The sequence below is a fragment of the Ptychodera flava genome, chromosome 1, assembly GCF_041260155.1.
Source record: "Ptychodera flava strain L36383 chromosome 1, AS_Pfla_20210202, whole genome shotgun sequence".
NCBI classification, from domain to species: domain Eukaryota; kingdom Metazoa; phylum Hemichordata; class Enteropneusta; family Ptychoderidae; genus Ptychodera; species Ptychodera flava.
The window spans coordinates 29,574,825-29,592,642 of NC_091928.1; the positions used below are offsets into that span (position 1 = coordinate 29,574,825).

General features: G+C 36.8%; 2 protein-coding genes across 2 annotated transcripts in view; both read left to right on the top strand.

The window, feature by feature from the left end:
• The window catches only part of LOC139134777 (branched-chain-amino-acid aminotransferase, cytosolic-like), a 44,905-nt gene extending 35,133 nt beyond the window's left edge, over positions 1-9,772 (top strand). The window contains exons 7-11 of the mRNA XM_070701833.1: positions 306-448; positions 1,649-1,734; positions 2,472-2,540; positions 3,120-3,266; positions 4,103-9,772. Of these exons, the coding sequence (XP_070557934.1) occupies positions 306-448; positions 1,649-1,734; positions 2,472-2,540; positions 3,120-3,266; positions 4,103-4,144 (487 nt within the window). The 3' untranslated portion in view covers positions 4,145-9,772. The remainder of the gene's footprint in view (positions 1-305; positions 449-1,648; positions 1,735-2,471; positions 2,541-3,119; positions 3,267-4,102) is intronic.
• A 6,386-nt stretch (positions 9,773-16,158) lies between these two features.
• The window catches only part of LOC139134793 (CD151 antigen-like), a 43,260-nt gene continuing 41,600 nt past the window's right edge, over positions 16,159-17,818 (top strand). Inside the window, exon 1 of the mRNA XM_070701855.1 lies at positions 16,159-16,315. The gene's annotated coding sequence lies outside the window, so the exon portion shown is untranslated. The remainder of the gene's footprint in view (positions 16,316-17,818) is intronic.

Below are 17,818 nucleotides of genomic sequence, written 5' to 3' on the forward strand. Positions count from 1 at the left end.
TTGCAAATATACCATGGTTCTTTTCATGTCTCGACCAATGAGATCTCTGTATTTGCGCCATCAACATACTTGTATGATATAACATATGTCAATGTGTCAATGTGTCAATTACTGTACAAGTAACTGGGCCGCTCAATAAAAGTATAAATAAATAAATAAATGAATGAATAAATAAATAAATAAATAGATAAATAAATATGCTCGCAAAGTTGCTCTCCTGAGACTTACCATATACATAATGCTAATATTGAAGAAATGGAAAAAAAAAAAATTCTGACAGCAAAGATGTCATCTGCATTTGACAGAAATTATGGGCCAACCATCATGATACAACAGGAAGCTGTCAAACAGGGATGTCAGCAAGTGTTGTGGCTTTACGGAGATGACCACCAACTGACAGAGGTTGGAACTATGAACATCTTCATGTTTTGGAAAAACGCACAAGGAGGTAAGATCGGATATGGCAGCATTTTACAAGTGGTATAGCCACAAACTGATGACGGCAAATGGCCGTTCACAAAACATAGACGCCTTGTAATTATGGCACTGTGTATTGTGTACGGTAATTTGACGTCATCAGTTTGTGGCTCTACCACTTGTAAAATGGTGCCTCTGATATTTTAGCAGAATCATGGTACATGAAAGTCATCGATGAGCAAAGCAATTTAGAAAGTTGTCTGTTTATTTGTATCCTTATATTTATCCTGTTCATCCTAATACTGTGTTAAGAGGCCTGTATATGTCTAGCTAATATACATCTACACCGGAGGAGTTCTGTTTATAATCCATGACGTAAACAAAAGCTAGGAAATGGAGGAAAGTGCATAAAAGGACAGAGTGCCCATTTAAGAGTGGAGGCAGAAATTTTGTGTTCTTATTCCTGGTCAACCCAATGTATGCCATTTTAGCAATAAAAACGTAAAGACAGGGTTATGTGATGCAAAATGCTGTGTGAACTCTGTGAAATACTCAAGTGTTAACAAGTATTTGTAGTCATGTATTCGTGCATTTGGTACTTGAAGGGTGCCACCAAGCGGCAACTTGGCCATTTCTTTCACTCCCTCTAAAACTGTACTTTGCTTTGCCTTCTATGATTTGACCACATAGTTTTTCTATGCACACTTTACTGTAAGTGTGTGAATGGGCCACTACTTGTAACTGTTGATAATTTTTCACTATTTTAGGGGGATCAATGTCAACTATAGTTTCTTGTTCTAATCCCTATAGCGTATCAAAATAACCACTAATTAGTTTGTCAACACAGCGTCTATGTGCGTAAATTGCAGTTATTATTTACATTTCAATTCTAATCTAGATCAGAATTCGCTTGTCAGCAAATCTGCAGTCGAATCCTGTACAGGCTGAGTTTACAAGCTGAATACTGTGTATCTAAACATGCTTTGTGGAGTAGAACTAGGAATTCTTTTGACATTAAAAACAAAAATAGTGAAAAAATTCATCAAAAGATACCACTTCTGGCTCTTTAAATATATTACTGGTACCCATAGACAGTTTTGTTTTCTACTTTTTGTTGAATATTACTTGTACTAGCCAAGTCACTCTTTTACTAGTCTACATTAATCTCTTGAAAGAAATGGTTGTTACTTTAAGACAAAAAGTAAGGTATTTTTTCTCATTTTATTTTCAGAAAGGGAACTTGTAACACCGCCCCTGGATGGCCTCATTCTGCCTGGCATCACCAGGAAAAGTTTATTAGATTTAGCCAGAGACTGGGTGAGTACCGGTAACATAACTGTTACATTCAGAGATGGATTTCAAATTATCCAGTTTGATTCACAAAGTTAAGTACTAAAACGGGTTACCATTATAAATACGTTTACAATCCACATTTATGTAACTCTCATATTGTTTGTTGGTATGTTTCACACAATTGTACAAGTTGCAGCCTGTAACCACGTGTACTCTAAATATCCAACATGCCGCTGATTTTATTGTGGTAAATATGATGGCAATTTGGCTACCAATCCTACTATTCTCTCAAGTTAAGCACCTTTAGGCTTTTTGAAAATTCCAAAATTAACTTCTACATTTACAAAAGTGTGCTATTTTCTTTTGGCAACACTCTCATCGAACAAAAAACAGAAGACTACAGTTTGCAAGTGATACTGAAACACCTCTTTCCCATCATAGCCACGCTCCAAAAAACATATTTTAGTTTGACCAAAGTGATATACTGCTTATCTCATTTGTTTGCCATTGTACCAGGTTACCGAAGTCATGACTTAATATCCACTTAGCTTTGCACCTCAGAGAGTCCAGGATAATGGTTAAGATTAACGTACATTGTGTAAAAAAAAATGTTTTGGAAAAATATAGCAGGGAGGAAAATGCAGAAAGATATACCACATTTGTCGTCATGAAATTTCAACTCATAGCTGTCAATCATTTCAACATTACATTGTGTAACACAGTAGACATTTAATCGCTGCTAATTACTGTTGTTTTTACAGAATGAGTTCAAAGTTACTGAAAGAACATTTACAATGGCTGAGGTCATGAAAGCCTTGAAAGATAAACGGGTAAGAAATATTCCAGAGAAAAAGAAGGACAGAGAGTGTTCAAAATAGAGTCTAACTCTCATAAAACATATTGTAACATTTGATTTTATTTTTTTACATAAATAATAAAGCAATAATGTACCCCACCCAGCCTATAATGGACGAAAGCAAATTTTGCATGACATTGTGTATGAGGTGAAGCTGTGTACATAATGGAGTGCAAAGTTTTCCATGAGTCCATTATGAGCCGGGAGGGGGTATATTATTGCTATTATTTTATAGTTTTGGCAATGCCAGTGAATTTGAAGATTTAGAAAATATCTGGAGCTACAATACTGGATAATCGGATACATGATCAGTAATAATCTGGGGGTGGGTGGATGACATCTCAAAATTCACTGGTATTGACAAAGCTATAATATAATAAAAATATAGGAAATCTAGATTAGAGTATTAGGGAGAAGTACATTATCTCAAAATATTACATCCAAATATGGAAATATTTAAGTTATTCATTTTAGCATTATTTTGTCTGATCTCTCACAGGTTTTATTAGCGATATACCAATTAACATTTGAATTTTTCAAACATGTTTCGCAGGTACTGGAGATATTTGGTGCTGGGACGGCCTGTGTTGTGTGTCCTGTGGACAGCATTCTGTATGGAGGCCAGACACTTGAAATACCCACCATGGCAGAAGGTGCACCTCTCACCAAGAGATTTATGAAAGAATTGACTGATATCCAGGTCAGTTTGGCTCTGTTATTATCAGGGTATTCAATCAGCAGATGAAAGACATGTTTTTATCCTTGCCTCTATAGGAAGAATGCGCCTCGGGGACAGATATTTGGACCTTTAAACTTTTACAATTTCTTTCTGATTTACCACTTGTGGGGCTCATTTTAAAGCTCATCATTGTGTAAGAAAAATTTTCACAGTCTTAATTTTCGAAAATTGAAAATTTCATTTTTCTTCATAGAGTTAACACAGTGATGGCAGTCATTTTGAATTTCAAATATCGCTAAATCTTAATTAATTAATTTGTTGCTCCAGTAACAAAATTTGCAAGGTGACCGCTGATTTTTATTCTTGATTGTGAAAGAGAATGGTCGGAAGATTCCTCGAGGAAAGTTTGAGCAAAAGTTTAACCCTTTCACCCCCAGTTCCCTGTATACAGGTCCAACTTTACCATAGAAAACAATGGATTTGGGACAAACCATGGTGGTGAAAGGGTTAAAACATAAGTCATATTCTGTGAAATTGCCATATGTTGGTTCAGTTCAGTGACAGAGGAGAGACAAAATACACTTCTGGATTCAACGTTTTGGTTACACACTACAGATAACAGTTTCAATTACATTATCAACACAATATTTCTCTCTTAAATTATACAAGCACTTCCATATGTTGCGTATCAATTATAATGAAGCTGTTTGACTGAAAATAAAAGTTTTTTTTAATGCGGCATATTTTCATAAAATTTTACAAACTGTACTTTGTGTGTCATTGTGATATACCTTTACCTGTGTGGATAGAACAGGAGTATTAATTTGCTGCTTGGGTTTTTTTTATTTGTATTCCAGTTTGGTAGAACGCCTAGCAACTGGGTACACATCGTTGAATAAAGTCTAGGTACGGGTAATATGACAGAAGAATGAGAAGCAATATTCTTATCCTGATGGAGCAGCTGACGTATGGAACAATAACAAACTTAAATAAGCATTTATTTGACAAAAAAGACAGCTCAAGATCAGTTTTTCATAATTTTAGGTGTGGATAAGGTCTTGTGACATGTCAACAAATAACGAATAACACGTTTCAACACCTACCAACTGTCCAATATTTTTTTCATTTTTTCTGACACCCTCTCTGGTTTACCTGGACCCTGGAATTATGAAGGCTTCTGGTTTTGCTGCTGTAGTAGTCAGTTAACGATCAGAATGAATTTGATTGGTTGTCATGGTGATAGTGTCCATGGTGATATAGTTTCATGGGTGAAAATGGAAGAAACTCTTGAAAAATTGGTTTAAAATTGTCTATTGAAACAAGTGTTACATGTGTTGATGTATGCTGTAGCTATATGCCGGACAAAGAGGTGGTCATCAATTGAATATCAGTCCCACACCCCTTTTACTTAAAACCTTGCTGTGGTATAACCCAGCAGTTTAATTCAGCAGTATTATCAGGACGTGTCCACTCACAAATGGGGATGAAAATATTGAGGGACATTACAACATCATCAAGTTCAAACTTTACCTAAAGGCTTATCTCATTACAGTATTTTTGAACACAAATGTTGAATCATGCATACCTTATGAAAGGACTTCCTAGCACAGTACCTGAAGAATAGTTGATCATATCCTCCCTGTTGTAGAAATCAGTACTTGTCTAAGGGTGCTTTTAACCCTTTGAATACCAAAGTCAATTTTTGTCTCCTTCATGAAATATAACCAATAATTTTAGATTCTTAACAGTTTTATTTTAGATTTTTCCCAAAATTTTGATCAAAAACTATAGACCATGAAAAGTAATGTCAACAAGGTCTAAAATCATAGAAAAATTACCAAAATATTCATAAAAATTTGTAAAATGTTGCACTGAAATTTTAGTTGGAAAAATTACAACACTTAAAGGGTTAATGGGGGAAAACTACAGACTCCCTAAGATAATGTTAGATTGTACTTTAGCATAATATATACCCAGTGTTCTTTCTCCAAAATCTTTGTTAAAGCTTTTGAGAAAGAGAAACGCAGCAAGCACAGCTGGATAGCATTCAAAGAAAATGATTTGAAAAGTGTATTCAGAAACATACAGTCACAAATCAATTGTAGCACTTTGAGAGTTGTAATTTTTCCCATTAAGACATTGGTCCAACATTTTACTAATTTTTATGAATTTTTCCGTAACTTTTGTCTGATTCTGGACCAAACAGATGTCACATTTTATCGGCTACAGCTTTTTAGCAAATTTTTTCTCAAAAATTAGAGTAAAATTGACCAGGGTAAATTTTTTAAAGGCGACAAAAATTTACTTTGGCGCTCAAAGGGTTAAAAACCCAATTTTCTTCCCCATGGTGCTTGGTTTTGAAGGGCAATATGGCTACCACTTCGAACAGCATACCAACAATGGCAATGACTTCAATATGCAATTTCCAAGAAACTGATAATTCTACTTGATGCAGAGAGCAGATTGATCATTGAGTGTTGCCAAGGAGAGATTTTGATACATGAGAATGCACACATTATGCAACTCTTGACAAAGCTTGTTGGATTGTCACTTTTCCGAAATGTGAAGAGACAGTTTCTCATTCAATGAGTCCCACACTGAGCGATGCACCATGGTATTTATGTATGCGTATCAAGCAATGTTGAAATGCATTACTTTTTGCCGAACGAATCAACACCCAGCAGAGTTTTGTCAAGTCCATCCGTGAATCCATGAAATCAGTCTGATTAAGAATCCAAAGTGGACTTTCAGGGATTAAGGGATCCAAACCATATCAATACTTAAGGAGTTGAAGCGTGGTTTTTATTGATATTTTGATAGATATGTCTAGATTACACTGGGTCCATGGTAGAAATGTCGACTGTGTTGAATACAATTAATCTTTCCAATGGATGGCTAAATTGCTTGTTGAGATATGATAAATTTTGTACTTTTTGTTACAAATTACTGTATAGCCTATTTTTATCAAATTTAAACACCTAGGTATCAGATTTATTTAATACAAGTTGGGTTTCTGTTATTCTGGACACCTGATAAGTAGGGTCACAAGAGGATAGCCAATCATGAATCTTGAAATACGTCACATGTGCAGCTTTACCTCAATCATGTGACATGATGCAGCCAATCGTATCACTAGAATAAATTATGTGATTTCATAAGAGCAGGTTGATCTCTTGCAATCTAACCACCTTTACGTCCATCAGTGTGTCTGAACCTCACAGGATATGTGATTCAAACTGGATGAAATTTTGCCAAGTACTTCAGATAGTGTGTGGAACATGATTTTATGGGAACCAGAACTGAGAAAATTTGAACTCAATAACACTTTTTGATGCTGTCTAGTCATGGACAGTTACTATTTCTGTGTCTGATCAAAATTATGGCAAGTGTTCTCTGATTGGACATTAATTAAAGTTACATTATCATCTATCCTTCAATTATAAAATGGCCAGTAGCTGTAACTTTGATTTTTTTTTCACTGCTTTTCTTTTCACTGTCAACTACAGTTTCTACTCCCCAGCATATCTAGATACACAGTATTCAGCTTGTCAACTCGGTCTGTACCTATATAGACTGCATTGTTATTGTTGACAAGTGAATTCTGGTCCGGACTAGAATTCAAATGTAAACAGTAACACTAACAGTGCGTTTTACATGTATAGGTGGTGTGTTGACAAGTTAAATAGTTGGTGTTTTAACATGCTTTGGTGGGTAGAACAAGAACTTTCAACTGACATACAAAACAAATATAGTGAAAAAATCATCAAAAATTAACAGCTACTGACTCTCACACTGGACCAATGCTAGCAACATGTGCTGCGATGCATGAATAGTTTAGAGTCCTTTGAAGATTATCTTCTGAATGATATATCACGTACAATGAATCAAGTTTTCTAATACACTGATGTGTGCCGTACAGCATTATGAATATTGATTGAGATATTTTAACAAGTTTAGTTTGTTATTGTCTGAGTGTATTTTATTTTGCTGTGTCTATATGTTAATCTTTCAATATACAAGTATTTGTGTGTGTTTTTGTTTTTAGTTCCAGAGGACCTGAAAAGGGCGCCCTCTGGTACTGTTTGTTATGCTCGACTTTTTTAGACATTTACTGTCACTGTCGTCACTACAATTCCACCCCGCCGTTGATTCTTCAAAGTTTTCAAATCAGATTCGTATTGTATTATTTTGAGTGTAGATGTGTCCAGGAACTGTGAGAAACATCTCAGTGGTATACAGTTTTAGTTTTTGTTGAGTTTTTTGTCTTTGGTCAGCGCAGTTTCATCTCTAAAATATTCCTGCAATGCAAATCTAACTTCTAAATGCAAAACGTGAAACTATACAGCCACTAAATACTTGCTGAAATTTTCTGTGGAAACCTGAAGCATCAGCTAGAAAAGTACATGACAGATGTGACACCAGTTTTTATATTTCTTGCAAATTTCTTTTGAGAATTTCTAAATTCTTGTACTCAGTCCTAAATGTGGGCAATTTAACCTGTTCACCCCCAATTCCCTGTAAACAGGTCCACAATCACCATTGATAACAATGGGTTTGGGCCAAACCATGGTGGTGAAAGGGTGAACACTCAATCATGTGAATCATTGGCTAATCCAGTGTCTACAATATTTCTCAACCAAAGGTCTGCCTTGGTAATGGCTTGCTAAATGCCTGATGTAACTGCATACCACAAGCTTTCTGGATTGGTCACCAATGAGCAAATCCCAGTGGTCTGTTTTCAGGATTGTGGGTCCCGGGACCAGTCTCAAAGAAATGTTCTTGCAGGCTACCTTCATTTACACAAGTCCATCAGAACCATCTATTCTGTGCAAAGAGGAGAATGACACATTTAGTTTTTTAGGGAATTAAAAATTATTTCCCAGACAGACCTGTATGGTTTGCTTGCCTATGGCTTGCATGATATCTGTAACTGCATTAGAAAAGCAGTTTGCAAGAACAGCGCCATCTCAGGCCAATTTTGGAAATGTTAGTGACGCACAAATGATGCAAAAATTTCGGGATTACTTGCAGAGGCTGCTATTTAAGTTCTCTTTTAATATTATCTATCTAACTTTAACAAGTGTATATTAGTTGTCAAATGACTTCTATTAGTGTGGTATATTTTAGTTATTAAGTTTGGCGTATTATTTAAGAGTTTCTGTACTAAGACTAGTCTAGTCTTTATCAGTTTGTAAGAACAAATGAAGCACTTTCTTGCTGTCAGTTATTTTCCTAATCATGTCAAGCTATTAAGAGTAGTGAATTTATGTATTCAAGATGACATGAGCTGATGTGAAATCTAACTTAAGCAATCTTAGAAAAATTAGAAATACACTCTATGCAGATGAATTACGGCACATTCACAAGAAAAGTGGTCAGCATACGTCTCTCAAGTCTGCAGATTGATAAAGTTATATAAGAAGTGTAAAAATTCACTCGCAACTCAGATATTTTGACTTGACCTCATCTGTAAGCAGGTCAGCTGGTATATCTTTTTACACATGTGGCACAGAGGCCACTTGAAATTAACACCCTAAAATTGCATAGCTGTAAGCAAATGCAAGTTTCTGAATCGCCACGGAAATGACCATCTCAGTCCAACCTCTACAGTTGGCTGGGCCATTGCTCTATTGCCAATGTGCATTGTGTTTCTGCAAGTCAGCTAACAGTTAACCCAAAATATTGCCCATCTTTTGTTGTGTCAGTACTTTTTAAACATTTTCTTGCCATCATGATATAAATGACATGATAATGACAATTGTTATTCTGAGAGAGCAGAGAAAATCATACAAGCTGACATCAAATTATGTTAATGCTAATTTGAAACTTTTTTTCAAGACTTGCATCCTATATTATGTACAGACTGAGTTGATTCCAGAAAACAGTGCTTTTATTCTCAAAGGTTACAGTGTTTTTGTGAAGGGCTGTAGAGCAAGTATATGTTACCAGGTTCCCCAGTCATTGTACTCGGGTTCCCCTTGGTATATCAATGCAATCAGATTTGGGGACAGCAGAAATGTTACCAGGGTTCCCAAAAAATCATCACTCAAATGTTCCCCACCCTTAACAAAACCACTGAGTTTAACCATAGACAGTAGAGGGGGAAGTATGGTTGAACCATAGTAGGAGTTAATAACAGAATGCTAGGGTGTTTTTATCTCCTGTGCTTTCTATAGAGTACCTAGTTTCCTTGACATTTTCTAGCTGACCACGTAGTTCCATATTCAATTGTTATCAGTACTTCTGCCTTGTCATTTTATTGACATACAAGATCAGATAAGTTCTTAATATCAGACATTCAACAATTTGTAATGAACTCCCATAGTTGAGAAACTTTACCTATGCTGTATAGGCTAGGTATAGGACATGAAATGATATGGCACAATTTTATTTAGTAAGGTTAGGGTATATAAGTTGAAGTGTATTTGAGCTAATAGGGACTTTAGGAGTTTACTGTGTTATGCTCGATAAATATGTACAATATTTTGGAAATGTAAATAAAATGCTTGAAAAGCAAAAAAAATGTAGTAATGATTTCTTTGCGCTGTTCTTTCTGACTTCTCCCACATCTATCAGCTTTCAGAGATTTCAGTTTGAAACTTTTGCTGTTATTACATGACTCGTATATCGAACGTCGCATGCTCCATAGGATTCAATGGTAACTTGTCGATGACATCGCGGGCTGCATAGTCATCACTTGACAAAAAGTGAACCAGAACTGTTTTCAACTTTATAACTTTGGGAATTACATATGAATTACTGTTTTTACAAAATTATCTGCAAACAATTCTATATACATGTACCACATAACAGTGATTTAAATGCATCAATACGCCATTTGATGATGAAAACCGCTCCATTTTTTCAACAGATTTTCATCTTAAACATGGAAATAAAGCATATAATTGTCATTTGTACATGCAAAAATTTGGAGTGAAAACTATGTAAGAGCAGCATGTAATAAAAACATAGCCCAAACAAGGGACTAAGTATCCTCGAGGCTAGGTACCATTTACCCTCCTTACGTCCGGCAAATGGTCACCTACCCTTTGGCACATAGTCCCTTGTATGGGCTATGATATATATTATTTTGAATCGTTGACTTTATGAGCTTGAATCTTGTTTCTGGCCAGCCCTGGCTTTAAAGGTCCAAAGCCACCACTTTAATGGCATATTTCCAAAGAAAGAATAAACCTTATAGGGACAGTAGCTGTAACTTTTGATGATTTCGTTTTCACTATTTTTTATTTTTAATGTCAACTACGGGTTCTTGTCCACTCCCCAAAGCATGTTGACATACACAATATTCAGCCTGTGCGCTCAACCTGTACATGAGTAAACTGCATTGTTATCGTTGACATGTGAATTCTGGTCTGGATAAGAATTCAAATGTAAACAATAACAGTGCATTTTACACATAAAAGACACTATGTTGACATATATTAAATAGTGGGGTTCCAACATGCTTGGGGGAATGGAACAAGAACCTGCGATGGGCGTAAACTAATCGAAAAATAGTGAAAAAATCTTCATGAGTTATACTCTCCCTTTAATCTTGAACTCAAATAATTTGTATATAAAATGTATGTGGAATACAGCTCCAGTGTGCATGCAATATGCCTGTGTGTGTTTGGGGGAGGGGGGGGAGGGGGTGTTTGAAGTTTGGGAGAGCAGCCCCTGTGCTCATTCACTTACCAGTACATTTCTGATTGATAACAGAAACTACTAGCGTCACCTTGTTTTATATCCTCACCATCAGTATGAGCTGTGAGTGAGGTTGAAGATATCTGTGTCAGCCCCTCTTGCAGCACACTCCACAATGCGAAAAAAGGTTTCTGCCTTTTCTTTGTGTTCAAGCTTTAAAATATTCAAGCAGTTTCACGACTTTTCCAATCAAACTTTTTCTTTTGACACTTGCCAGTTTTGAACACATGATATGCATATTTCTTTTTCACATACCTTGAAATCAACATTATATACGTCCGCATTGCACTTTTTCTTTAAACCTAATCAGTGATAGTCTTACATTCATTTGTAAACAAAAACTAGTGTTCTTTCCAATGTGTAAAGAAGTTACCAGGCATTCGATATTGTAAAACTATTGGGGTTTCTCAACAAATCACCTATCTTAGCATTTATTACGTATTTGTCAATAGCACCTGGAGCCACCTGAGCTTATTGATGAGAAATAAAATCAGTGTGAAAAAACGATTGGAACTAATTTGGGATAATTGGATGGTGAAGTAATGTCGATATAATCTGCAAATGTAACCTCATCTGCTTTTCTTTTAAGTTACAAACTTGTTTTTATGAGTAATTTGTAATATTGCAACATTCAGCTATAGGGCACCTAAAACTTTTGAGAAATTTGAAAAATATAAAGATCCAATTATCCCAAATTAGTTCCAATACATGTTGAAGGATAATAGCTTATGAAAATCCCAAAGCTCATGAACATTTATATGTTCACAAAGAAATTGTGCGATCCATAAAGTTGAACAGGGAGGGGTTCATAAATATTTTCATTGACTCGGTTTAAGTCAACCTATGAGCATAGTGAGTCTGTTTGGGTGATAACATCCACACTTTAGTTCGGTAACATGCAAGACGTCTGTTTCCGGGAGAATGTTTAGCAAGTCACATATGAGGACCACATAAAGGTATGTAAATAAGAAATAGGAAAATAAAAGCATTGAGCAAATATATACGAATCGAAAACTTTGCTACGTACATTTATAAAGTATTCAAAAAGAACTACAATTTAACGTTTGATAAGCCCAAAGACGTGACATGGCCTTTTCCAATCCAAGGCACAATATATTTTCTTTCTGGCAATGTCCAAGAGCTTTTTTTTCTAAATATGGGTCATCGTAACAAAATACATTAGATTTGAATCCAGTATGTTCAAGTTCCTTCTTCAAACGTCCGAACAAAATTCCGACGCATATGAATTTAAAAGTGCATCATGGGTAAAATGTATTGTCAGGATAACAGCCGTAGGTTCCAGGCTAGTCTAACCCAAACTTGCCTCCTAAAAATAATTTAATTTGACTGTCATGAATGCGAGGTAGGATGACCACGGAGCCTAAACCCAGTGACTAAAATCACGGTATCTCAACTTTGTTGAGGGACAGTGCTAAAATCCTGGATCTTATCAGAGTTATTAAAATGCGACTTCGTCCCCATAGTGAACCATAGGCCCTAAAGTCGGCCTCGCTATTTTTTGGTTGTCTTTACAGCTATTTGAAATAAAGCCATGAATAAAACATATATATACAATGCAAAATGAAAGCCCGAACGAACTCGGACAAGTGCACCCAAAAAGTTATACCCAATGTATTTCCTAGTAGAGTGTAAATTCGGCAGAGTGTGCGCACTGTCATGGCTTTCATTGTACATTTTTCCTTTACTTCGAACGAACGAACAAACAAACAAACAAACAAACATACATCTTCATGCTTGTTCAGCAATGCTGTTATAACACTATGTATTCGTAAACAAATAAAAGAGCTAAGACAAGAAACTAGAAATCATCGGAGACTGGTACTGAGCTCCCTCTGTGGTGAACCTTCCAATTTAAAACAATACGTGTGTGTGCTCCTAAACTTCTTCAGCATGTTCAGTTAACTGTGGAAAAAAATGTCATGAAATTGTGTCAACTTCGTCAAAAGAATAGAGGGATTACCTGAAAACATTTTGTCATGGCATAAATAATCACCATACAGTCAAATTATCGGTAGAGTTTGACGTCATGACATCAGATATACCAGGTACGCCAAAAAACAGCATACATTCTAATCAGGACATTGTCGTAGAACTATCCTATCACTAAGTCATATCCTGTACACATCATGGTCATAACTGTTATGTTAAACAGTTGTAGTATCGGTTTCAACTGATAAAACTGGCGATTATCTGTCCATTTACATATAAAATCGATAAGTAAATGCACGTCGTATATTTTTTGGCAAAAACTGCCGTGGTGCGCATCACTTCATGACCGGGAGCCTTGTCATTTCCTTCCTTCCGAAGCTGATAGCTAGGTGTGTTGAAAGCAAAAGATCCAATTATCCCAAATTAGTTCCAATCGTGTTGAAGGATAATAGCATATAAAAATCCCAAAGCTTATCAACATTATATGTTCACAAAAAAGTTGTGCGATTCATAAAGTTGAACAAGGATTCATAAATCTTTTATTGACTCGGTTTAAAAGTCATTCTATGAGCTCAATGGGTCTGTTTGGGTGATAATATCCACACCGTAGTTCGGTAACATGCAAGGCGTCTGTTTCTGGGAGAATTTTCAGCAAGTCACTTATGAGGACCTTATGAAGGTTTGTAAATATGAAAGAGAAAAATAAAAGCATTGAGAAAATATATACGAATCGAAAACTTTTCTACGTACATTCATAAAACATTTAAAAAGAACTGTAATTTAACGAATGATAAGCCCAAAGACGTGATATGGTCTTTTCCAAGGCACAATATATTTTTCTTTCTGGCAATGTCCAAGAGCTTTTTTTTCTAAATATAGGTCATCGTAACAAATACATTAGATTTGAATCCAGTATGTTCAAGTTTCTTCTTCAAACGTCGGAACAAAATTCTGACGCACATGAATTTAAAAGTGCATCATGGGTAAAATGTATTGTCAGGATAACAGCCGTAGGTTCCAGGCTAGTCTAACCCAAACTTGCCTCCTAAAAAAATAATTTAATTTGACTGTCATGAATGCGAGGTAGGATGACCACGGAGCCTAAACCCAGTGACTAAAATCACGGTATCCCAACTTTGTTGAGGGACAGTGCTAAAATCCTGGATCTTATCAGAGTTATTAAAATGCGACTTCGTCCCCACATTGAACCATAGGCCCTAAACTCGGCCTCGCTGCTTTGTTGGTTGTCTTTTTACGAATACGTACATAGAGTAAATAGCAACACAGCTATTTGAAATAAAGCCATGAATATAACATATATATACAGTGCAAAATGAAAGCCCGAACGAACTCTGACAAATACACCCAAAAAGTTATACCCAATGTATTTCCTAGTAGAGTGTGAATTCGGGCAGAGTGTGCGCACTGTCATGGCTTTCATTGTACATTTTTCCTTAACTTCAAACAAACAAACAAACAAACAAACACACACAAACAAACACACAAACATACATCTTCATGTTCAGCAATGCTGTTATAACACTCTATGTATTCGTAAACAAATAAAGAGCTAACACAAGAAACTACATAGAAAACATCGTGTACTGAACTCCCCCGTGGTTAACCTTCCAATATTAAAACAATACGTGTGTGTGCTCTTAAACTTCTTCAGCATGTTCAGTTAACTGTGGAAAAAAATGTCATGAAATTGTGTCAACTTCGTCAAAAGAATAGAGGGATTACCTGAAAACATTTTGTCATGGCATAAATAATCACCATACAGTCAAATTATCGGTAGAGTTTGACGTCATCACATCATACATGATAGGTAGGCCTATGCCCAAAAAAGCATGCATTCTAATCAGGACATTGTCTTAGAAATGTCCTGTCGTAATAGCCATCATATCCGTACACATCATGGCCATATTGAACTGTGATGTTAAACAGTTGTAGTATCGGTTTCAACTGTAACTGGCGATTATCTGTCCATTTACATATAAAATCGATAAGTAAATGCACGTCGTATATTTTTTGGCAAAAACTGCCGTGGTGCGCATCACTTCATGACCGGGAGCCTTGTCATTTCCTTCCTTCCGAAGCTGATGGATGTGATAAAAACAAACGGCCAACACAAGGATTCAGGGCAAATTTACACAAATAAGGGTAAAATCGCACGAATGCATCACTTTTGCAAAGTGTCGAGGACAATGTAGAAACAGCTTCGTGTTTTCTTGGTCTTGTATGCTAGCATGATTTATTATAAAGTCTGTTCGAGAAGATAGATCAGCGCCACAGGTTTCCTTTTTGACAAATTATAAGTAAAAATGACGTCATTTTCATCAATTTATCATTTTCATCAATTTATTAGTGTTAAAATGAATTTTCACATTGATTTTAAAATTAGCACATTGCGTAGGCATGGCAATAGTTTTGCAGAAACCATACTTTGTTGAAATATTATGATTCACCTGTGCAAAGTATTAATAATAGTGTTACAATATATGCCATCTAGTAGACGTGATGGTGAGACGAGATTTAGGACACAGGCGCTTGGTTCGATCACGGTCACTCCGACCGTTTTGTGGGAGTGACCGCGTGGATTGACTACGACATATCAGGACATTGCATGAGAACCTTACTTAATATAATATAAACAAAAGCCACTGTCTAAATTATTAGAATGGTTAACAGAGAATGAGCTGAAATGCCCACTCGTGTAAATCTTGTATTTCAATAGGAAAAGGCTAAAGGGCATACATGGCTATGACTCACGGATATATAGACTCTTGTGACGACTAAAAATTCGACTGGCCCCAGTTGCTTGGCTTTTACAGTTCAAATGGCTTGATGTTGGGCCATCGCGTTCACCCCACGATCTACGCAACAGCCTACTACCAACGTGACAAGTCTGCTGAAAAAGTTTATTCTTCCAATTTATTGTTTTGATATTTATATAAGAATTGAAGCAAGTCTAGACTACAACGTAGGCCTAGGCCCTAAAGCCCTTGGTTTTGAAAAGCCCACGGTCTTTCTTGCTTCCTCTGCATAAATTCTACGAATTCATCGCTTTTACTCTGTTATGGTTTCCGGCCTCCTTGAAACATTTCTGTCTCAATAGGGCTTCTATTTTGGAGGTCGAAGTGAATTTGGACACGTATATTCCGGCAATAGTAAATGGGCGTACAACATTGCGAGGTGCAACATGTAGGCAGGTGGGCGTATACGACCAACGGAGGAGCGCCACCGCCGTGCGCTCTGCTCAATGTTGAGAAACGTCATCCCAATTTGCATAATCCATTCATCGCTGGAGATTCTCAAGGACACAAGGGGAAGACTGCAGTGAGAGTTGTGGAACTACAACTTGTAGTCAGCCGTCAGTTAGCGGAATTCGCTCGATTCTTTCCCGAACGAAAAAGGTAGGTTGTATTTCCTAATGATAGCAATCGCTTGATCTTCGCCGAGGTCGCGTTATCGCATAGGGTCAAATTTTGGGACCCCTGGAAACGTTGACAACACGACCGCACTGACGTTATCCTACGTAAACCACTTTACGTTCTGTTTGAGCTGGTTTCCCGACTTCGTTCAGAAATAGAAAGTCTTTCTAATACCCTATTTCACTTTTGTAAAACGCTTACGAAGGCAAACCGTTAATTCGATTACCGAACAAAACGGTCAGTCTACACAAGCCACTACACTGGGCGACAAGGCAGACGCCTGGGTGTCGGTCGTGGCGTCCTGTCCTTCGACAACTGATTGTGACATAGGTGTGCATTGCCCGATGTCGGGACTGATTGTGCCTCGGATGTTTCAGATAGTCATGTAAATCGAGCGATACAAAAAACAATAGAGAACATCCGAGCACTGTGTAACTAAAGGCTTACGCTATTCATATCGCAAAAGCATCAAAGGAAAGATGCAATTAACTGACACAGTGTGCAATATTTCCAATGTTGGGCTTCGTACACGTCGAAACGACTTCAGCCGAGTCGTTGCCCGCGCCGAAGGCTGTCCCAGTCATTGTACTGTTGTAGAATGACTCATAAAAAATTAAGTAACATGCGTATACTGGTATAAAATGATAGCATTCCACGCTTTCCTTTTAATGAAAACTTTCAATTTCAAAGAACTGTACACCCGAGCGGTGAAGCACTACTCTGCTCAGAAAGGCTAGGTGGTGTTTCTTCGCAGGAAGGACACTTACGCCTTTTTCAAATTCAAATGGGTATCAAGAAAGGCGTATACACCGACCTGTATACGTGCCAGTAGATAGGCATTGCTCAAGTTTTACGCCTGCAGAGTGGGGCCCGCATAACTCAAATACCGACACGACCCCGTAAACACTTGCAAATGGGCCACAAATAAAATTCGCGTAAAAGTGTCACTCCCTTTCCTGCGAGTAGCCCTGACTTAAAAGTTGTGAGAAAATGCCATTGAGGACAGGGGCTCAGTACTATGAGCATCAATGTCGTAACATTCACTTTGACTACTTGTTGGCTATATTTAAAAGCAGAGTTGGACCATAAAACTGCAAGGCTGCAGACTTGCAGACAAACAAAATGTCTGACTCACTATAGGTCATAAACTCTTTCATGCCATATCACTACATTTGTAAGCATTTAAACAGCCAATGGCTGCAACTTTTGATGATTTTTCACTAATTTTGTTGTTAATTGTCAACTACATTTCCTCGTTGCACTCCCCAAAGCATGTTCAGATACACAGTGGGACTGTTGGGCTTGTCAAACTCAGCCTGTACACATACAGACTGGGTTGTTATTGTTGACAAGTGAATGCTGCTAGACTAAAATCTAAATATAAACAATAACAATGCATTTTACATATTGAGTGGAAGCTGTATTGATAGGCTAAATAGTCGGTCTTTCAACATGTGTTCTTTTTTAATTAGAACAAGAACTTGC